Source organism: Saccostrea cucullata, unplaced genomic scaffold, assembly GCF_032062105.1.
Source record: "Saccostrea cucullata isolate Sc308-1 unplaced genomic scaffold, CSIRO_AGI_Scuc_v1 ctg326, whole genome shotgun sequence".
Taxonomy (NCBI): Eukaryota; Metazoa; Mollusca; class Bivalvia; order Ostreida; family Ostreidae; genus Saccostrea; species Saccostrea cuccullata.
Window position 1 is genome coordinate 994594 of NW_026930161.1, and position 23938 is coordinate 1018531.

The 23938-nt window shown below is 33.2% G+C and overlaps 2 protein-coding genes across 2 annotated transcripts; one reads left to right on the forward strand and one right to left on the reverse strand.

The window, feature by feature from the left end:
• Positions 1–7934: 7934 nt before the first annotated feature.
• On the reverse strand, positions 7935–16597 carry LOC134283151 (zinc finger MYND domain-containing protein 15-like). The gene is made up of 10 exons (XM_062765609.1): positions 16537–16597; positions 15414–15639; positions 14964–15113; positions 13866–14020; positions 13476–13604; positions 10179–10382; positions 9828–9916; positions 9342–9513; positions 9121–9179; positions 7935–8148 (listed from the first exon to the last, which is right to left on the reverse strand). The coding sequence occupies exons 1-10, from the start codon at positions 16595–16597 to the stop codon at positions 7942–7944; spliced, it is 1452 nt and encodes a 483-aa protein (XP_062621593.1). The 3' UTR covers positions 7935–7941.
• A 2682-nt stretch (positions 16598–19279) lies between these two features.
• LOC134283098 (oxysterols receptor LXR-beta-like) lies at positions 19280–23559 on the forward strand. Its single transcript, XM_062765533.1, has 7 exons — positions 19280–19526; positions 19815–20145; positions 20424–20571; positions 20658–21127; positions 21672–21900; positions 22130–22354; positions 23166–23559. Exons 2-7 carry the CDS (start codon positions 19993–19995, stop codon positions 23402–23404), a joined length of 1464 nt encoding a protein of 487 aa, XP_062621517.1. The 5' UTR covers positions 19280–19526; positions 19815–19992; the 3' UTR covers positions 23405–23559.
• The last annotated feature ends 379 nt before the right edge of the window (positions 23560–23938 follow it).

The window sequence follows — 23938 nt, forward strand, 5'->3', positions numbered from 1 at the left end:
ATTTTCATACTTCGTCGTTCCGTCAAAAATATTGCGCATTCTAGATTTCAAACTCAGTTAACCATTTCTATCTGAAAATAATTTAATTCTGGTTGTAACGCTATATTTGATTGGATAAAAAATTTACTTTATATTGTATGAAATGGGTTGCCTACGTCACAATGACTTACGTCAAAAACGTATCAATCCGCCTGACGTTACATTCAAATTTGTACAAATTAAAGTCATTTTGTTAGAACAATCATCTTTTTTTCTTACATTTGACAATCATCTTTTTTTCTTACATCAAATGAATGAAAATTAAATCATAAGCAATGAATTCAATAGCTACCCATTTTATACGGTATAAACTGGGTTGGAACAGTTTACGCTTTTTTTATAAACCGCTTATTTGACAATCATCTTTTTTTCTTACATCAAATGAATGAAAATTAAATCATAAGCAATGAATTCAATAGCTACCCATTTTATACGGTATAAACTGGGTTGGAACAGTTTACGCTTTTTTTATAAACCGCTTCGCGGTTTATAAAGCGTAAACTGTACCAACCCAGTTTATACCGTATAAAATGGGTAGCTATTAAATTCATTCATTAATTGTACAATTGTGAGGTGAAAAGAAAAAGACCGATGCTGTTTTAATTTTTTTACATCTGAATATATAAGAAACATAAAAGCAGATATAATTAAGCGGTTAGCTTCGCTAGCCGCTATATGGCATGTGTCGGCAACCGGAAACCTCCATAAGGCGCTACCTATCGGCATTGCTTTATCGCTCGTAACCTTATCCTTCTGCAACCAAAACCGGAAACTTCCACAAGGACCTACCTATCGACAACGGTAACTTCAGCAAATGATTTGTATACTGTCGGCGTAATACGCCCCCTGGTTAGAGATTGACAATATGCTGTGAAGTCTGACTAAAGCCAGCCCCTACTATATCACTTCGTACTAACGAAGTATATGCTGTGTATGAAGAGTGGCTATTATAACGATTATATCGAATTCTTATTAGTATATTTACCAAAGCATTGACAATACTAACAACACTTACTTTTAAGAACTGAGAATTTGGTCCTTATTACATGTGTATCGCGCGATCGCGATTTCTGGCAACTGTTAGTTTATTTTTGAAAGTTTATTATACAGCAGGTTGGAGGTTATTACAGACTGCAAAAACATCAGCAAATCTCTCGATCGAGTTTGATTTTCCTTGCCAAAGTATTAAGAAACACCATTTATTAAGTTAATACCTGAAAAGCGCTTTTATAAAAACACCGAACGCATCTGTAAGTTTTACACTTTTTGTAACGTTTTATGGAAACAATAGGGTTACCTCCACTATGAAACGTTTGTTTTTCTTCTCCTTTCTTCTCTGTCTAATAAACAGATTATAGGGATAAATTCTCTACTCCGTTTTTGATAAATTATAACAATCGATCATAAGGGATTACTTACTATTAGTTTTGTAAAAAATAATGGAGCACTTAAAGTAGTAAAATCAATTTCGAAAAAAAAAATGGAGAAATATATATTAATTTTAATTTTTATATTAATTTTAATCAGCATTGTGATCCTCTTCTAAAAATCAACCGATATTATTTTCATAGAAGAATGAGGTATGAAACATTTTGGCAATTAGCAAAAATTAAAAATATATACTTAATGCTTATTCATAAGTTTTGAAAATTTGATCAATTCCTAGGGAACGTATTATTAGCTGTGAAAATACTTTTAAAATTTGAATTTGTCCAATTTGTCGATTATTATTTTAAACGTTTGAGAAGAATAAAATTAAAATACAGGTGTTTAGAGGCACATTGATAGAAAAGAAATCAGTGTATATTGTTTAACCGACATATTGAAGAAAGTGACACTGATAACTTCTTAAGTTACACTGATTTTTAATGTACATTTGAATTTTTAGGTCACCTGAGTAAACTCAGGTGACCTATTGCTATCTGTTTTCGTCCGTCGTCGTCCGTCGTTCGTCGTCCGTCGTCCGTCGTGTGTTAACATTTGAACATTTTCAGCTTCTTCTCTGCAACCACTAGCCAATTTCAACCAAATTTGGCACAAAGGATCTATGGGTGAAGGGGAACAAAAATTGTGAATTTCATGATCCCTGCCCCCCTGGGGCCTGAGGGGCGGGGCCAAAACCACTAAAATTAATGCAATCTTTAAAAATCTTCTTCTTTACTCCTGGACATCAAGCAGTCAAACTGTTTGCATGATAGTAATGAGCATTGCGTCCTCTTCCAAAATTGTGAAATTCATGGCCCTGGGGTCAGAGGTTCTAGTGCTAGGGCAGGGCTAAATAAGTATATAGTGAAAATGCATTATTTCTTTGAAAATCTTCTTCACTACTCCTGGGTATTAAATAAATGAACAAAGTACATAGTTATGATGAGCAAGAGTGCCTTTACCAATATTGTGAATTTTATGGCCCCGGGGTCAGGGGTTCTGCTGTTAGGGCGGGGCTCTATTGATTATATATAGTGAAAATACATGATTTCTTTGAAAATCTTCTTCTCTGCCCCTGGATATCAAATATACTAAATAAGTGCATAATAATGATGAGCAAGAGTGCCTCTACCAAAATTGTGAATTTTATGGCCCCAGGGTCAAGGGTTCTGGTGTTGGGGGGGGCTCTATTGATCATATAGTGAAAATACATGAATTCTTTTAAAATCTTCTACTCTGCTCCTAGGTATTGAATAAACTAACTAAGTGCATAGTTATGATGAGCAAGAGTGCCTCAACCAAAATTGTGAATTTTATGGCCCCAGGGTCAAGGGATCTGGTGTTGGAGGGGGGGGGGGGGGTCTATTGATTTTATAGTGAAAATACATGAATTCTTTGAAAATCTTCTACTCTGCTCATAGGTATTGAATAAACTAACTAAGTGCATAGTTATTATGAGCAAGAGTGCCTCAACCAAAATTGTGAATTTTATGTCCCCAGGGTCAAGGGTTCTGGTGTTGGGGAGGGGGTGCTCTATTGATTATATAGTGAAAATACATGAATTCTTTGAAAATCTTTTTTTAAGTAAACTAACTAAGTGCATAGTTATGATGAATAAAAGTGCCTCAACCAAAATTGTGAATTTTATGGCCCCAGGGTTCTGGTGTTAGGGCTGGGCTCTAAAGATTATATACTATTAGTAAAAAATACATAAATCTTTGAAAATCTTCTTCTCTGCTCGTAGGTATTAAATAAACTAACTAAGTGCATAGTTATGATGAGCAAGGGTGCTTTTACCAAAATTGTGAATTTTATGGTCCCAGGGTCAAGAGTTCTGGTGTTAGGGCGGGGCTCTATTGATTATATAGTAAAAATACATGAATTCTTTGAAAATTTTCTCCTTTGCTCCTAGGTATTAAATTAACTAAGTACATAGTTATGATGAGCAAGAATGTCTCTTTTAAATTATGAATTTTATGGCCCTAGGGTCAGGGGTTCTGGTGTTAGGGGGCAGGGCTCAATTGATTATATAATGAAAATACATTGTATCTTTGAATTTTTTTTCTTTGTCTCTGGTTATAAAGCAGATGAACTACCTTTATAGTTATGATTAGCAAGGGCCCTAATCTTGCAGACTTGTGAATTTCAAGGCCCCAGGGTCAGGGGTGGGTTGGGGGCTCTACTTATAAACTGAAAATGAATTTATTGTTCGAAATGTGCTCTTTTGTATTTATAAAACATTTATTTATTTTTTGATATTAAGGGTGCATTTTTAAAATTTGTGCAATGTGTGGACCTAGGGTCAGGGATTTTTGTCACAGTGTTAGGGGCACTACTGATTAGTTCGAATGCATTTTTGTTCCCCTACCCTGTGTATGGGTATTCAGTAACCAAGCTAAGCAACTGCTAAGTGTATTGTTATGATGATCAATGGTGCCTCTTTCAAAATTTTTAATGTCATATAGCATCTGGCTTAAAACATGAATCAAATTCAATAACTGGAAAGTTGTTGCATAATGCTCAGGTGACCTATAAGGCCCATGGGCCTCTTGTTAAATACTAGTATTGATTGATTACACAACTTTCCTTTTCATGTTTAATTTGAGAACATTATTGCCTGAAGGGTATATGATAAAAACACCTTATATGTCCTTATCTAGATATTGTGCCTTATATTGTGCAAGACTTCTTTCAAATGATTCTCATATACCATTTACTTTATTCGAACATTTACTTGTTTGAAAAGTCAATAAAATATATTTCATAAAGCTTGAAAATCTTGTTTACTCGCCAGTCTTCCCGTAGAAGTAGTAGTTTATAATATTACTAAAGGAAGTATTCAGTATCTGTATCAAAATACAGAATGATCAATGATCGATTTTAGAAGAAAAGCCGACTCCTGAAAGTTCAAGAGGTGGGATCCGTTGCCTAGAAAAAGTAAGCATCCCTCGTTGTCAGGTTAATTATATTGCCGCGATGAGCCTACACAACTGAATTCATCTGATATCAATTCATTTACAAAGTCTCTCCTCAGCCATCCTTTTTTCTCTGACTAGCCAGCTGTAGATCTACACTACTCCAAATCCATTAATCTAAAGAATTTAACTTGTCATTTTTTAGTTTGTTATAGTAGGCTTTACAATTACTTAATTTCAGATTCAATAGAGAATAAAAGACAATGAAATTTTCAACCATCAACATAATTTTTTTTTATCCAGAGAACAATTGGATGCCATCAAGAGAGAATTTTTAAAAATGCACTTCCTGTCTTTCAAACTGAAGAAATCTCATGTTTAATTTTTGAAACATGCATTTCAATCTTATTCAAATTTATTTAAATGTTCCAAATCCGCTACCGCTTCTGAAACATCTAACATCCCATTCGAGGTCACATCAGAGCGACCTTTCAATTATGAATACATGTACAAGTAAACACAAACACTTTGGCCATGTAGATTCAAGCCTCGGTAAACATTTCTCAAATTAATTCCACGGCTACATATCATCATTATTGATACTGTCTTACGTTGAATTAAAGTAATTTTGGAATAAATTTCATGTATCTTCTGCAGTCTGGCATCTAAACGTGAATAATGCAAACGAAAAAGCACAAACTATACAAGATACCCCACACGTCATACATAACACAACTTTTGCAATGCATATCTTTTTACTACAAAACTCCTCGGGTGTTTTGGTTGGGTGGTGAAAACAAGAAACCCATCTGAACTATTAGCCAGGATTTCGGAGGAACCATTTTCTTTGCCTAATCGAAGATTCACTTTTACATGACCCCAAATAGGATGTTGTTAGATGTTTGAGAAGCAGTAGCGGATTCGGAACATCTAATTTTAATTAGATTGCATCCATCTGTGACATCAGTTTGGAATGAAGGATATGGAAATAACGAACAGTATTCAATCTCAACGTCCATTAAACAAATATACAAAATAGGAGCAGAGCAAACACGGACCACCGAAACATCAGAGGTGGGATCAGGTGCCATGGAGGAGTGAGCATCCCCTGCCGACCGGTCACACCCGCCGTGTGCTCGTTGTCATAATCAGGAAATAACGGAAAAAATCCGTCGTCAATTCAGTGTATAAATAATGGACTAACAATTGGTAAGAAATTGTTCATACGTAGAGCATGCTCTTGCGTATCGAATCAACTGAGATATAAATACTCCGTATGCAGGTGATGAAGGTATATTGCTGCATAAGTAAGGGAAGTTGACGATAGAAAAGTTAAAGTCATCACGTTTATCATATAGCTTGGTTGTTAGATTACCATTAGTGTCTTTTTCAAGTAAAATATCCAAGTATGAAGCAGAAGTGTCGGACTCTGTGGTATCTTTTATCTCAAGCTACCTAGGATATATCCTGTCGACGTAGGAATGGAAATTATCATTATTAATTGACAATACGTCGTCGATATATCTAAATGTCGAGTTGAAGGCCACAGCAAGTGTTTTCTTCTTTTCACGTAAAAGATTTTGCATAAATTCTGCTTCATATGAATATAAAAATAAGTCTGCTAATAACGGAGCGCAATTTGTTCCCATGGGAATTCCAATAGATTGTTGGAATACCTGGTCTCCAAAAACCACATAGATATTGTCAATCAGAAACTCAAGCATCTTCTTGATGTCATGTTATTGGTTTTTCTATTGAGTAAAGTATTACAAAAACAGAATGTCTGGGTTTTTCTTCTCTGATGACATTGGACAACGATATGCATACTTAAATATCATCATTTTATGCACTTTTTCGGTACATATTAGATGAAAGCATGCTAACCGCTTTTCAGTACTTTCAGTACTTTGATTTAAATATTTCATCCCGTCAGAAACAAGAAAAGAATCTATCTTAAGTTAAACGATTGTCGATTATGAGGTCATACAAATTTACTTGCACTTTAGGTCTGTTTGGCAGGTTTGACCTCCTCGGATCAAAAAAAAATTGTATATTCCTGCTAAATTTTGTACCGTGTTGTTTTTTTTATCTATATTGGGCATGACGTTCCACGTTTGGATTCACGTGCAGTGATCAACTGTCCCGAAACCTTTCTCACAAATCCGTTCTTGCACTCTAGCATTGCGCAGTCCTGCAAACGTAGTACACAAGGTAAACAAATATATCATGCACTTAACAATGCAGAAAACAGTACTAGAATACATTGTTTATGCGCTATACTCCCTGTAAACTTATCTTCTTTAGTTTTCCAGCATATTCATAGTCGTATTTATAACTTTGCAGTCAGTATTTTCCCCTTTTCATCTCCCATTCGATCATTTAAAAAATATCCACTAATTAATTCAAAAGAATGAATGATTGTCATTGCACTATTCCTCTATCGCTCTTTATTTAAAATTGAGCAAAAACATTTTCAAAGATTGTCAGGTAAATAATCGCTAATTAATTTCCGCCTTTAACCCGACATACATACAGTTGGGGCTTCATCCTCTCACCAACCATATGACTGGATTGTGCAGGAAACAACGAAGTAGACCTTCACTAAACAGTATAAGGACCTGGATTTTGTATATGACATCGAACTGCTCTCCAAAAAACAATAATGTAAGAAATTATTTAGAAATTATTATGCTTAATTCTAGTATTACACGTTCAAAAGACTGGCCTTAAAATAAACAGCAAGAAGACAGAAGTAATAAGAATTAAAAACCAACAGTATATCAATCCAGTTGGATGGAAAGATCATCAAAGAAACTGACAAAATTATCTCCTTTGGAAAATCGTCAGCAAAGACGGAGCACAGATGACGGTGTCAAAACCCGAATTCACAAGGCAAGACAAATTTGGAATTCAAAAGCACTCTTCCATCAACAGCAAAATTAGGATTTTCAATAAAAATGTTAAAGCAGTTCTTTTGTATGGTTTCAAGACCTGAAAAGTAGACAAAACCATGAATAAAATTCTCCTGTCTTCATAAATAAATGTCTTTGCCATATCCTTAACATTAGATGGCACAATACCATAACAAGCAGCAGTCTATGGGAGTGAATCAACCAAAGTCCCATCTACTTTCGACACAAAGAAGAGAAAATCGGAATGGATAGGTCACACACGTAAATCTCCTGATACATGTAACATCACCAAACAGGTTCTTAATTGTAACCAACAAAGAAAATGATGATCGGAAGACCCCAAATCTGCAAATCTGGACAATATGTGTAAAAACAGAGGCAAAAGAGGCAGATTTTACCTGCCCTAAAGAGTTTGATGGTGCAGTTTGTTTTGACCTTATGCTTTTCAAGGAGCGAAAAGGCATATATTGATGACAGTTTATTGACTGTGAAACTATCTTTTGCTCTTTCTTTTTTAAAAAAATAGCATGCCACAAACAAACAAAAAAAAACCTTAAAATAACGAAGATCAAAGTTTGAACTTCACATCTTATGTTGAAGTTTTCTTCAAACGTTTATCAAGAAAAACAAAATAAAATACATATACTGAATTAACTTGTATTGTATTCTAAATAATATATAAAAGCATTGCTGAAGCATGGAAGCTCATGATCACTGCTGATTTTTCTAATTGGAGATCTGAAGGGATTCAATATGGGAGCTGAGATGCTGATCCCTGAGTGATCCTGCAGCATCATCTTGGATAATTCAATACTTGATCTGCAGTAGTCTGTAAAATATGTTGGAGTCTTCATATCCTACAGAGAAATATCAAAATCATTTTGTTAATACTTAAAATATACCATTATATTTGAAAATATAAGTAAGTTTTGCACTTTTCTTTATCAAAGTCTTGTTTAAAACTTCTTCCGTTAGCCTACCAATGGTTTTCATTTCTGATTTTAAAAAAAACTATTAAGAATCTGTTTTCTCTTGGACATGTAAGGAAAGTCAATCAGTCTGGATATACAAAGAGCACCAAATCACATCAAAAATTTAAAAAAAAACATAGGTAATCAAAGATTACGAAGCTCACCTCGACGAATGTTAACAGCTTAGGTTATGCAAATCTCACATCATATTTTGTTAACAGTAAGTATTTATTCTGACAACAATATTCAAGCAGGTTCTGTTTAAATAGGTCATAAAGTTCACTGGGGATAGACCTGTTTCAAAAACTTGAACTTCGACAATCATTTGGAAAATGTAGGTCAGATCCAACAAGTTTCGATTGTCCATTCTAAGATGCATCATCCATGCAAGTTTGATCCAGGTAGGATTTATAGTTACTTCGAAATAACCTAGTCACTAATCTGGAAAATGAAGGTCAGATCCAGCATCTGAAGCAAGTCTGGTAGTGCCCATTCCTAGATGCATCATCCATGCAAGTTTGGTCCGGGTAGGGCTTATAGTTACTTGGGAATGGACCTGCTCCAAAAACTATAACCAGGACACCGACGCCGAGGGTATAGCATAAGCTCATCTCAACTTCATCAAGGTGAGCTAAAAACTAACTACTTAAAAATGAGCACTACAAATTACTGTATACAGAGTTTCACATTTCCAAACAAAATGACACGAACATTCCTTACTGACAGGAAGACTCATTTCATACCAAAATAAAATGAAGGCAATTTTTTTTTCTTCAGAACCAAGTGTTTGCTGTTGGAACATTAATGGTGTATTATTTAATATCCTCTATGAGAAAAAAATTAAAATTTGTTACAAACCTTTAATTTGGTGATGGTTGGAATCCAGGAAGGATATGCAGCCAAGCCAGCATTGAAGCCTGTCAAATAAATATATGTTACTCTACAAAACTGTAGGGATGTTCAGTTACAAGATGACTTTTGCATCATTAAGTATTACAGAAGTGATATTCTTTGACTTTGTTTATTCCAACAAACATTTTTTTTTTCTTCATTTTTTACAATGAAAAAGGATCATTTACCAATAACAACAGTAGGTATTCTTTCTTGTGAGACATGTTTATGATAAAACTGATTGTGAACTGTAATTGTGACATTGGAGAAAGTCCAGGATTTCTCTTTAACTTTATGGTGTAAATGTTTCCCAAACATATGTATGCTGATGACAAGGTCACTGAGCAGATATCCCAGCTCCTTAAATATAAAAAAAATATTTCTAGCTACACTTTATTTGAATGGTGTAGACAATCTTTATATTGTAATTAGTTAAAACACTGTTGTTTGACCTTTCTATTAGTAGTTCTATACAATACTAAGTCACATGGGAAAACATTAAATTTAAGAATTTGTATTTTTTGTATGAATCAAATAAATTTTACAAAGAGAACTTCAATACAATGTAGCTTTATGTCACTAACAATTCATTTTGCTTTTCTTACTATCATTTCATTTCAACACAAGTTATTTTCATTGTAGGTTTCATAAATCTGTAGAAATAGAACTGTTACTTTGAACACTGGAATAAGTTCCACCTCCTTCTCTACTCCAACAATATCAATGTAGATCTGGCCATCAGATGGATGTCTGACATTGTCAACTATGAAATTACATCAAAATAGATAATTTATTAATTCATTATATGATTTTTAATATACAAGTTACTTCTTGCTTTGTTATAATAAATAACATTTGCAGCCCAATAGATAAGTTATAAATTCACTGTGATTTCTTTTTTCTATTAGGTCTATTTAATAATTTGTGATAATACGATATCATAGAAAATGATGATTTATAAATTCACAGTGATTTTTTTTTTCTGTTTGGTCTACCGGTAATTCATCATTATGTCTAGTACTTACAATTCAGCAGGTATTTAATGATGTAGAACACAGTGAGGGGCCACTGTAGGAGGACAGCAATTGGGGAGGACAGATCTAATCCCCTACATCTGTAATAACTACTCCAGTCCACTACAGCTGACTGAGAATCCACACAGACCTGACCATCCAGCATACAGGATTCCACAGGAAGGATATAGGGGTTATCTAAATCCATATATCTACCTATAAACATCATAGTTTACAGATGATCTAAATCCTAAATCCATATATCTACCTATAAACATCATAGTTTACAGATGATCTAAATCCATATATATATATATATTGTATTTACATGTAGATATTAGAGTTTACAGATGGTCTAAATCCATATATCTAACTGTTAACATCCAAGTTTACAGATGATCTAAATCCATATATCTACCAGTAAACATCAGAGTTTACAGATGATCCAAATCCATATATCTACCTGTTAACATCAGAGTTTACAGATTACCTTAATCCATATATCTACCTGTAAACTTCAGAATTTACAGATTATCATAATCTATATACGGGGGCCGTTCAAAAATTATGCGGACTGTGCTATTATTTACTCTTACAGATGTCATATAGTTATGAAATTTCACAGAAATATGTATCTTAAAGATTCTAATAAATTTTGGGCAAAATTTCTGTATTTTAAAAAAATTCTACTAAAATTATCGGTATGTTGATATCGCTGATGGAGAGGTACGGAGCACGACAAAAAATTTGAAGCAAAAGCATGCGGAATCCAAAATTTAACTCATTAAATTTCTATAATTTGCGATATTTTTCGGCAATTTTCTCAAATATATCTTTAAATTGTTCTATTATTATGCATTTAGATTTCTGACGTGATATTTGAAGTACTAACAGAAATATTGTGATTTTTCTTGGATGCGATTCCCGTAAAAACGACTGTGAAAATGACGTCTCCAGAATTGACGGCGCACCACACTTTTGTTAAATTATGTGTAATGCTCGAGATATCACCAACATAGATCCAAAATATGCATAATAAGACATGTAGTAAACTAGGGTATTCATGACATTCGCCACAAAAAGCAAATTGAAATTATATAAATATATATATATATATATATATATATATATATATATATATATACGAAAACTTTATCCGGACTGTAAACAACGTGATTGAGAGTCACCAATATCACACTATATCTCATAAATACCTGCAGTTTTGATTTTAAAACAAAAAAGGAATATTCTTTACTTGTTTAATAGATTTTAACTTGACAAGAAATGGTGTTTGGATGTTGAGTAGATAAGGTAAATCAACCTGTACAGGTACTCTTGGGAAAATGTTGAGAAAATGAAAGCTCAATAACATATTTTTTATAATGCCTGTGACACTGAAGATTTTGCTGCTCCATGACTTAATGATATGTTCTGAAAAATCACTCAAAATTGATACCAATTTTCAACATTTTGATATAAAATTTTGAAGACCATATAAGTAAAGATTCTTTTATATTATGTGCGACATTTTGCCCGATTATGTCGTCAAATATTTTTTCTGTGCAACAAGTCCACTTAATTTTTGAACGGCCCTCGTAAATACCTGAAAACATCAGAGTTTACAGATTATCTAAATCCATATATTTACCTGTAAACATCAGAGTTTACAGATTATCTAAATCCATATATCGACATCTACCTGTAAGCATCAGAGTTTACAGATTATCTAAATCCATGATCAACCTGTAAACATCAGAGTTGACAGATTATCTTAATCTATATAAGTACCTTAAAACATCAGAGTTTACTATAATCTAAATCCATATATCTACTTGTAAACATCAGAGTTTACAGATTATCTAAATCCATATAACTGCCTGTAAAAATCAGAGTTTACAGATTATTTAAATCCATATACATGTATCTCAGACCTGCCAACCAAAATTGATGCTGTGGGTATTCATGACATTCGCAACATTCAGAAATGAAATGTTGGGTCATAGACCTCTGTAAAAAGGCATTTTTCGAGGGTTGAGTAACAATATAGTCCCCAAATTTTTAGACATCGATGTAAACACACACATGTATTCATTACATTTTATTTCAGGCTTAAATTATAATCTTTACATGCCAGTTTTGCTGCTTTAAGCACACTTTCAGATGGAAAGTATTCATAACAGTCATGGTCTTTGTTCTGTTTTGTATATAGCAATGAGCAAACTGTGTCATTTTTGAGTTCAGATCTGCATTCTGTGACAATTTTTCTCATTATGGAGAACATTCTCTCAGAATCTGCATTAGAGATGGGGATTACAATACACATTAAAGCAAGTTTGCTCAAACAAGGAAATCTATCATCTGCCATAAGTTGATAGTCCATGAACTCATCTGTAAGCTGTTGATACTCTTCTTCTTTTAGGACATTAAACCTCTTGCATAGGTGAACAACTGAAATGTAGTAAAATAATTTTCATTGGAATTCTTTTTCCCATGTACTTTGGTATTTACAACTGTATTTTTTACGTTTAGTAGGAGTCAGTGTACATGGCCCAGACATCGATCGTTTCCTTACAGAAGACATTTTCAAACTGATTGTGAACTCTTTATCAAAATAATTACCTGTTTTCTGATGATCACAGCTCATACATCGTTAAAAAAACATAGCCGCTGGCATTATTCATGGTCTTGTTTACACTTCCGTTTCCATTATCAAAGGCGCCGTCTGATGTCGAAAATTTAAAATAAATTAGAGTTATCTCTCTTCAGGATTATTTACCGAAAATTGGGTTAAAAAATGGGGACAATCGATTTTGCGGGTAAATCCATATACCCGCCGCGGGTCATTAAAATCAGAGTTTACAGGTGTGACCCACCGAATGCGGGTCACTTGGCAGGTCTGGTATCTACCTGTAAAAACCAAATACAGTTTCAAATTTGGGGTGATTATACTTTATCAAATAAAATACAAGTTACCATGAAATGACTAATTTTTTTTTGGGGGGGGGGGGGGGTATTTTCGTTGTTTTCGAGGTATGGAGAGACCCACGAATTTATGACTACCACGAAATGTTTAAAATCATATATGCATTACTACTATATATTTTCCAACTATACGAATTCAAATCCCCACAAACCAATATTTTTTCCTCAAACCTTGAAAATTTGACTCCATGAAAATATGTGATTTTACAGTAATTGTAAACTGATTAATTTGAATGTAATTGTTGATATTTCTCAGATCTTATTTATCTTTTCAAATAAAAAATAATCAAAGAATATTTTTTTGAAAATTTCATGTACATTATTTACCATAACGGTGTTTTTGTACTTCCTCAGCTGGATTAAATCCCTCTCTTCTCCAGCATCCTTCTCCAAATACTCCATTATTCTGAAGGAATTCACTGTATTGCATCTCATCAAAATCAGGAGAACAAGTTTCTTTTTAAAACAGAAGTGAAAGAAAATTGTTAGTTTCACATTTTTTATATTTCTTTTGAACGTACATGCATGTATACAAAATCTATTGATGTAATGTAATTGATAATTCTTCTTTTCGCAATTCATGTCTCATTATGAAGAATTCTATAAAAGAAACCATGTTTATGTACTTGACTAAAATGATAATATGTACAAACATGTATAACGGAGGAGAGACAACTCCTATGCCATTCTTTTAAATAACAAATTCTGATAAATTACCTTTAGAAAATTCAAAAGGAAATTCTGTGATCTCTGTGTCTTTCATGTAGGATTTGAACTTTGAACACCAAAAGCTGTGAGACTGTGAGGAGTTTCCTTGTAAATCCTGACTTTGACACTCAGCAGAACAGTATAATACAGCCTGGCACATTGGGCTTGAATGAAGATTACAATTTTTAAAACATTGTTATTCTTTAAACTGCTTTCTTACTTATTTCTATTAATTTCATTTACACTTGTAAAGTTTTTTAAAGCATTTTAATAACGGGTAATCATATTGTAATACATTGAAGATTTAGGTATCTTAACAGTGATTGGGAAGTAACAGTCCTTTATTCTTATTTATTTTAACTTTGATATTTAAAAAAGTTCAATATAATGAGATTTGACAGTGTAAACCAATTAACTCTAAGCTTAAATCAAAAATCTGATCATAACTTTTATTTTACTAAAGTATTGTATGGAATTCATGTGTTGTACTTGCTATAGCCTTATAAAAAAGCATTTTTCTACAATCAAATGTGATAATCAAATAGAAATCTCATTAGTAAAATTAGAAACTAGATCATTTATTTTACATTAACAATCCCAGATTTTTGCTGCAATACCATTTTCAGTCTACAACTTCATTAAAATTTTGATGTATAATAGTGATGTACTGATCCAGACTTATTTTCATCGTATTTAAAATTCAGTTTGTGTGACAATTTAATTGTATAATATACAGTACAAATGTGGAATCAATCTCCTGTGATCATAAACATGTAAAATAAATGTTAATTATAGAAGTTCCTGTGTCTCAAAACTTGGAAGGCATCGGGTAAGTTAACTATTCAGAATATTTATGAAAAGTAGGTCAAAGATAAGGTAAAGTGGACTGTAACATTGGTATTAAACTTTTTTTCATAAAACCTTGTGAGGAACATTGCACATGATAAATTAAGTGTAATTTAGTATTTTACAAAAGCATGCAGTCATATGCAAAAATACAAAATTTTTCCAGTTCTGTAACATGACACACAGACACCATGATCAATAACACGATCTGTAAACAGTACTCTGCTCTGCAAGCAATACAAAAAGAACACAAAAACTTACCAGAAAAATAAAAGTTGTTGTTCAGCTCGTATGTGACAAAAATGACATGTCCTCCATTTTATGCCCTCTAAGGAAACTGTATTAGTGGAGCCGACTAAGTTAACACCTAGGTGGTGAAATTTCTGTTCTAAATAAGGGCTTTTTGTGAATCTGCAAAGAAATTTAATTCAGTTAAATCAAAATATATGATTAAATAAATGTACAACATACCATTAGTTTTAAAATTCAAGAAAGCAAGAACTGAAAACTGTTTGACCTTTATACAGTGTATAACATTTTACTTTTTCATCATGTTTCATAAATTCTTCGTAAGTATAATTGCATATAAGATAAATTAATTTATTTGATTATTACAATCATTAAAGTAAATTCAGTTGTAAAACTTGATTTATATGATTACAATCATTAAAGTAAGTCCAGTTGAATTATTTTGGTACACTTTAAACCTACTTCAGTAATGTTGCATTCCTGAGCACTGCATGCCTTGGTCGGCGTACTGGTGTTTTACATGGGAATAAACAGGCTTTCAGAAAGCACTGAATAATGTCTGATGGTAAATTTTTTGTGACATTCTGTTGATACTTTCCAATGAGTTTACAATGCTTATCAATAACTTGAAGATAATCATTCCCATCTGAAAAATTAAAAAAAAAAAACAATGAAAAACCCGTCAAACCTACATGTATCTTAGCAATGAGAAAGAAAAAGACTAACGTCTTAATCTTATCTAGTGTTGTCTATACTCAACCTTAACATTGATCATGCGACTGTTTAATCAGAGATCACAAATTTTGAATGGAAAAATATAATCAAAATTTAATGTACATTTTTAATTGACAAGTGACAGCTGAAAACTGTTAACGACTGCCTTTATCACGTGCATTAATCATTTGATATAACAAAAGCTGTATTATGGATGTACATCAGCAAGTGAGCAGAAAATGGAAATGAATGAATACATGCATTGCGAATACATAGTTATTAGTTAGTAATACTTATCTTCAAAGTATCTTTCTATAAACCACACCGTGTCTTCAATCGGAATGTTTTTAACGGTTTCTTCGTCCAAGTCTTCCATAAGTTAAAATGAAAGTGAAACTGAAAGACTCCAATCAACTTGGAAAGATTTCCGAACCCGATTCAGAGTGATGCATTTTTTTTTAATTTCAGCACTTCTTTACATTTACAATAAGCGTACGTTGACAGACATAAACATACGATACACATAGGGACCCTGATCAATGTAAATAAATTAATAACATTTTAAATCTTCATCAAATACAGTTAAAAAGTTGTTTTAAAAACTTAAGGATTCCGAGTCTAGCCGACAGGAAATACAACTTTTATAAATCGTAGTTCATCTATATTCACAGACACAAGTTTTGAAATTAGGTTCATTAGTAAAAATTATCTCTTATGAGCCTCATTCTTATCTCAGTATCTCAGTACTTTGTGAAAAAGAAAATCAGTAACAGTTTCATTAATATTTTACCAAAACAAAAGAAATGTAATCAGCAACCACTTAAAATTCTAAATGTAAATTTCCAGCCAATTGAATCTAAGCAACACCTACTTGATAACATGATAAGTAGCACATATCCCGGCATCATCTTTGGAACAGAGACCTGAATCATGCTGAATATACAACACTATAAAAGATTCACAGATTTTACGGTATAGCTATTTTCAGAAATGGTAGGAAAAATTCTTTAACATTTTGTGGTTGATTATGAAATACAACCCAATCTTAAATGGAAGAGGTGTACTTATTATAGTAGAAAGAACTTGATTGCTACAGACATCACAGAACTCCAAACAGTCTGCGAAATCGTCTGGTGTAAACTAGAATTAGTTGGCCACAAACCCATCCAAAGACTTCCAATGAAAAAAGCATCCAACAACTTGCTAAAAGCCTCGAGAGGACATCGAACATAAGGAATTCATTCAGAGTACTAGCAGGAGATTTCAACCTTCCTGCAGGCTAAAACCCAACAGAGTATAGGGCATCACAAAATTGTTGGAGAAGTTAAATCCTCATAAGGCACCGGGACAAGATAACATTACTCGAAGAATTCTTAAAGAAATGGCAAGACATATATCTCCTATCCTCACACTGTTATATTCAGAGAATCATATGATACCGGAGAGGCACCAAACATATGGAAAACTGCATTTGTTTATCCAGTTTACAAGAATTAAAGGTAAAATATTTGAAGCCATAAATTACCGTTCAGTGTCACTGACATGCATAGCCTGCAAACTGATGGAGCATATAGTAGAAGCACCGTGAGTACTTTTGGTCCGCAAAAATAACCGTTTGTTTTGCATTTATATATTTGTTTTTTTACAGGGTCGTTGGTTCTGTTAAATAATGTACATTTGTTTTGCAAAAAGGTCGTTTGATTATGCATTGATTGTCAATTGTTAAGTTTCTATGATCATTGAAATTCAATTTTCATTGTATAGTAGTTTTTGTCCTTTTCACTACCCATCAGCAAGCTTACTCCTGGCGACTTAACTCTGGTTGACGAGGAGAAATAATTTCATTATTTTACAATTCATCGCCTTTTTTAACCACAATGCCACCAGTAGCAACTGAAGTCTAGTACTAGTAATTGGTTCATAGGAATAACATGGTAAAATGAATTTACTATACATTGATTTTGATCCATCATGTGGTAGACAACTTTATTTCAAATTAAATATTTAATTCTTAAAGGTTTCGAAAATTAATTAAACTGTTTGTTATACTTCTGTATTATTTATATTCTGTATGAACTCTTTTTAGGTAAAAAATATGGATTGAGATAACAAACAAAAGTCGAGCTCAAAAGTCGATAGAAACAAAGCCGTTAAATCACGAGTAGAGCAAACAAGGACCTCTAAAACATCAGGTGTGGGATCAGGAGCCATGGAGGGGTAAGCATTCCCATCAATCGGTCACAGCCGCGTGTGCTCCTTGTCATGATAGAAAAACGCAAAAAACGTGTGTAAATAACGGTTTAACAATTTTTTACGAAGAAGAACATTCAGTATAAGTTGGATATCACTTACAGAATTAAATTCCAGAACCTCTAATGCAATTGCAGATACTGTAGTGTAGAATTCAAACAATGAGTCTTATAATTTAAACTAAATAGTGCTAAATTACTCTACGTGTTTTTTAAGGACGACAATTTAGTTTGAATTATTTATGATTTACTTATTTATAAAAGAAAAAAATAGGGTTGATTACAGTGAAGGAGAGCAGATCAAAAGCAGATTAAAAACTTCACTATATGTAACAATACCCATTAGATTTTGTTGTCCAACAACAAATGCTGAATGGAAGTTGTTTTGAAAGCGACAAATGCTCAGTTTTGTAAAGAAACTTCTTAATGTTGTGAATTTCTAAATCGGTCAAATAGTTCCTTTCACTTGAGTACCTGTAGAATGGTATTCCATAAATATAATTATAGCCAATCAAATTTACGGTCTACAAAAACACCGAGTAAGCACGTGTTCGACCGATATATGTATAAAGGTAACGTCAATAAACATGATAAATTCATTATAATGTACAAATTATGTATAAATTGATTGCAATAGGTATTTTACAGAAACAGGGTCTCCCAAACTCTTTCTTCTAACTTTTAAAATCTCTATTTCAATGAAACTTATGTTATATGTCGCAAACAGTGGGGTGTTCTAAAGAATTACGACAAATATTTCTTTCTCGTTTCTGAAGAAATGGGGGCGTTTTATTGTGTAACAATTGACCTTTGATTAAAAATAAAAACACCCAACCTTTCCACTCAACCAAAAAATTTTACCACTTCAATGCACTAATTCATTATTCAAGTAACTAGAGTGTTCCAACTATATATAGTTGTTTATAAAATAATGTCAGGACTTTGTGCTCACATCCTCGCCAGCCAGGGATCCTGAGACGTTGAGCTCAAAGCAAGGATGTTTTGATTTTCCATTAAAACCTTTTGGCTAGGAATTGATGGAGTGCACAACTGCGAAAAACTAAATAAAATTCAATTTTGAAGATGTATTTTCGAGAGTTAATCTTTCATTCTATGACACCCGATGTAATCTTTTAATATATTTTACACATTTAGGGGAAAAAAAAAGAAAATCCATATCGTATTTTATCTAACACCTAATCTTTCAGGGTATTGTGTTTCACACTTAATTGGGTTGGAGCTGTGCAGATAATGACAACCAAAATATTTCTAGTATGAAGGGCATTGACCGAGGTTACGCTCGAATTCGTTCTGTCACCATATAATAAATATCGATTTATAAAATTAGAGTAACCGTACAGAATCAACGGGTGTTAATCCGACGTGCATGTGAAGAAATATTACAGTAGAAGGTAGTTTTAAATAGATCTTTATAGCCACTTACTGAAAAAACAACTAAAGGAACATTTTTTTTACATTAATTATAGAGGAATTAGGGTACAAACATTGTCAAACACAGTTTTGGCATTAACCGAATTGCGAAATCTATGTGAAGGAGTTGGGTAAAACGTGGACCAGTGATAAAATATACCCTATTGTCGAGTATTGAATGGTATGTGTTTTGTTGTCCAGTGTTTTGTATAGCTGTATATTTTGTATATCTATTCATTTTTATTTATATCCATGTCTCATGCATAATATTTTCTTCAGCAACGTACTCAAAATATTTCGGATCTGTTATGATTATAAAGAAAATTAAATAAATGAGGAAATTAAATATATACATATATTTTATTATCAATAAATAACATTCATTGTAGATTTTTTTTAAAAAAGTCAATCGAATTTAAATACTGCTTAATCAATGTTCAATACACTGTAAATATGTTTATTCTTCCAGATGAAATGAGATATGAAGGTGCCGAAACTTGAATTAAACTCCATTTCACTTAGAGTAAACATAGGCCTTAATCTCAACGTTAAAAGACAATCGGGAGACTTTTACGTCTATGTAGTTACTTTCTCTTGTGGAATACTATAAAGGATCGGTCTTCAAGTCTGACACTGGAAATACAAGGATGAGCTGTAACTTGGATTCAGTAAAACGCAAAGGCAGGAAAAGAGAAAAGTACAGTACTATGCATGAACCACTGGAATTCCCATCTTGTCGTATTTGTGGAAAGAGATCCACAGGAATCCATTTTGGTGTTTACAGCTGTGAAGCATGCAAGGTAATCGTTCAGGTTTTATTTTAGGCCGAGTAGAATTGGTCGAATTTTCTTGAAATATTTACACAGTCATGAATATGATTTGCTCTTTCCTTTTGAACATATGTAATGAATAGAATCAGGGGATGTCGAGACTCTACTTTAAAAATTGCTTCTAAAGTTGCTGCTAAAACTTAAACATGTCGTTTTGTAAGTCCATACAGCATTGTCAAGTTACAAGTGCATATAATTTCTTAAAACAGCAGTTTTCTTTTTTTGGCTATGTTTTTTCTCTGTGTTAGACATTCTTTCGGAGGAGTCTTCTGAGAAGAACCCCATACCATTGTGACAAGGGAGGAACGTGCCTCATTCAGGCAGAACAGCGGAGGGGTGCCACGTGTCCTGCGTGTCGTCTAGATAAATGCAAAAAATCGGGAATGTCTAAAGAAGGTAAAAATAACATTCAGGATTAAACGTTTTATTTTTGCGGGTTTTTTTTTAATTCTAAAAATGTGCTATGCATATTTATATGGTAGGCGTACGGCAAGGGCGTTACACAGTAACAGAAAGAACAAATGTAATACTAGAGGTTCAGAAACTTCGCAATCAGACTGATCAAAACATGAGAGGTGAAGGTTTATTTGACGAAAACCCACCAAACCACGAAGACCGGGTCTACTGTGATCACTCTTCCTATCAGTGTACCCTTCAAGATGAGGAGAAGTCAGCAGAGAAAATAGAGAGCTCAGATAATCAGGCATCGTTATCCCCCGGAAGTAGCTCAAGGTCACCTGTCCAAAATGACTCTATGAAAGATCTACATAGTTTAACTATAAATGATCTCTCAGAGGGAGTGGAAAGAACGTCAATTACCCATGAAATTAACAGTGAGCAAGAAGAACCGAAAAATATTTTGGAGAGAGTCATGGTTGGATATAACCTTCTAGAGCCATTTACAAAGTACTTGACCGATCAAGAAATTCAGGATATCCTGCAGGAAGGACTGGTAAGATTCTGAATTTTGTTCATCAGCATTCGGGCATTATTTTAGATAATCTATAAAACCTGAACTAGTAGACAGTGGCCTGTTACTTTAGGTCTAATTTGGTAGTCATGATAAATCGAAACATGTCTCTTTAAATACTCAGTATTTGCTTTACCCCTGCAAATGTTTACACCAATTAGCAGATATTTTTTTTTCCAGTAATGATTGTATCGAGAGAGACCATGATCAGATCTATCAAAATTGTTAAATTTGCTCCCCTTAGTTCTAGGAGTTAGAACCTTGATCGTATCCAACAGCTGCTCAAGTTGACTTTATATCAATAACAACTGAAAAAGTGGGAAGTTCTAGACAAGTGGACTGTTTGCGTATTACATAATGAACAATTTGACATTAGAGTGAAAGAGATCACTCGCAGATAAAACGTCTTTACTTTCTCTGTGTTGTAATAAATCTGGCCTGTACTGAATCCTTCCGACTGAAAATATGATTAAGGTTAAGATAAATTGATGTGGCGATTTTTTTTATTTCCATTTTGGATTTTCAGAATAAATATTTGGAGAAAACAAGACTTTTTGGGAAAATGGAATACATTCCTACAGACCAGTATAATGAAATATATGAAAAAACAAATATAGATGTAGATGGCCGGAAGAAACTGTTCTCTGAAAGTAGAGACGAAATGATGAAAATGGCAAACGACTTCGTCAAGTTCATGAAGAATATTCCGTCTTTCACAGATTTGTGTCTCAAGGATCAGGAGGCCTTACTCAAAGGTGATTAGTTTCCTATTTGCATGGATAGAAAGAATCTGGCACAGTAGATTCACACTTTGTAATAAAGTTGTCTAAAACAATCTTTTCTTAACAAATGTCTTTCTTTAAACTCTATCAAAATAATGCTAGACAATTTATAAAATATAAAGATATTCTTAAAGTGTGAAATCTCCCTGCATAAAATACAAACAGGATACAAATGTACAATTATGCCTTCTACTCATTTCAGCTTCCCACTTTGAATTTTTCACTATTTTGGATAATAGGAATATTGACTTAGAAAAAGAGATGTTAATAACGTACACTGGGAAGGTAATGAAGCTATGCGAAGTGTGTCCATATACTCCTAAAGAAACGTTTCTGCGGTGGGGAGAATTTTCTAGAGAAATCCAAAAGCTTAAATTAAGCCCCGAAGAACATGCTTTAGTTCTTGGAATTTGTGTGACTTTCAGAGGTACGTAAACTATAATGATTTTATATACAATTATATCTCTGTCAGTTGTTCTCATCGACTCCATTTTTATTCCAATTTAATTCCTCCGAAAGGACAGTTATGTGTGGTCTCTTTTTTGCACAAACTGGATTGATAAATAAAAAGAACGACAGTTCTTAGATCATCTGAGCCCAAACCTCCAAAAGTGAATTTTTTGTAATGTTTATTTTGATCATAAAGGGTGTCTGGCGTCCGACTCGGACTGTCGTGTGTCATCTGTATACTTTTTTTTTTATATTTTCGACTTCTTCTCAAGACTCACTGGACAATTTTTCTTCAGGATACATCATAAATGTATATTTTTATACAGTCGTGCTACTAACAACTGCTTCCTTGACCCGGTGTTATTTAGCTGTATTCAGATACCTCATATAGGGTCTTTGTTGAAAAAAGACCGAAACTTTATCTTTAAAAAAAATCTTAATAACCAATAGTTCAAACACTTTTTTAAAGAAATCGTTATTTATTGTTTCTTCAAGTTTCTTCAAGTCGTTACCGCCAATTCAGAGTGTAGTTTGTTGGAACCATAATAGGCGATAAAAGTTTTACATAGGTATATACAGGGAAATCTTAAAACCTCTTCTTCTCTAGAACAACGAAGCTCTAGTATATTTAGCAATATTTATATGGAAGTACCCTGAGGCTGAGTGTAAAGATTCAAGTTTTTTTTAACCATGACTCCAGGAACAGCAGGGTCATTTGTAACTCAGGCTAGCCATATAGCCCATGGGTATCTTATAAGTTATAACTCGAACTTTATTGATATTTACAGATAGATGTAAACTGAACTCTCCGGAGGAAGTTGAAAATATTCAAGAGAGACTTTTGGACACTTTAGAGTTTACAATACAAATGTCCCATCACGAGAACAAAGGACGGCGTTTTGCTAAAATCATGGATCTATTTGTACGTCTACGTGTCATTGGGGATGAATACTTAGAATTGTACAAAGTCATCTGTGAAGACCAATGTTTGAAAGACACTATACCCGAATTTCTTATTTACTTGTGAAGGTAAAAATAATGATATAATTATTTTTCTGCATTATTCTAAGCTCCCTGATTGGCTCAAACTTAATTATATGATCAAGTAAAAAAAACAGCACATGGACTTCTGTTTCTATTTATAGATTCTGAAAAACATATCGACTTGATGTTTCTTAAAAATTAATAAATAATCTTCTGCAATGAAATATATAGAGAAAACGAACAGAATTAAGACTCAAAAGTCCATTTAACAATACAAAATTGAACAAGATCAAACACGGACCAAAATATCATAGGTGGCAGTAGGTGCCATGGAGGAGTGATCATTCCCTGCTGACTTGCTACATTCCCCGTGTGCTTCTCGTCATGATCAGCAAATAACGGAAAAATTCGTCGTCAAGTCAGTGTATAGATATTGGACTAACAATTACATGTAGTATGAAAACCGTCGGTCAGTATTTACTAAGCAAGTAACTCGAAGATGAATTGTAAATTGTACAACATAACAGAAGTGCTGACTTCACAATTCTAAAAGCTTATATGACTTGATGCTTCTGAA

Excerpts from the sequence above, each read along its gene's own strand:
- LOC134283151 (XM_062765609.1), bottom strand. The coding sequence starts at position 16,597 with ATGATTCAGGTCTCTGTTCCAAAGATGATGCCGGGATATGTGCTACTT. Across the intron at positions 9,180-9,341 it reads AATACCTACTGTTGTTATTG|GCTTCAATGCTGGCTTGGCT; the intron begins GTAAATGATCCT and ends TTTATTTGACAG. Across the intron at positions 8,149-9,120 it reads CAACCATCACCAAATTAAAG|GATATGAAGACTCCAACATA; the intron begins GTTTGTAACAAA and ends ATTTCTCTGTAG.
- LOC134283098 (XM_062765533.1), top strand. The coding sequence starts at position 19,993 with ATGAGCTGTAACTTGGATTCAGTAAAACGCAAAGGCAGGAAAAGAGAA. Across the intron at positions 21,128-21,671 it reads ATATCCTGCAGGAAGGACTG|AATAAATATTTGGAGAAAAC; the intron begins GTAAGATTCTGA and ends TTGGATTTTCAG. Across the intron at positions 22,355-23,165 it reads AATTTGTGTGACTTTCAGAG|ATAGATGTAAACTGAACTCT; the intron begins GTACGTAAACTA and ends TGATATTTACAG.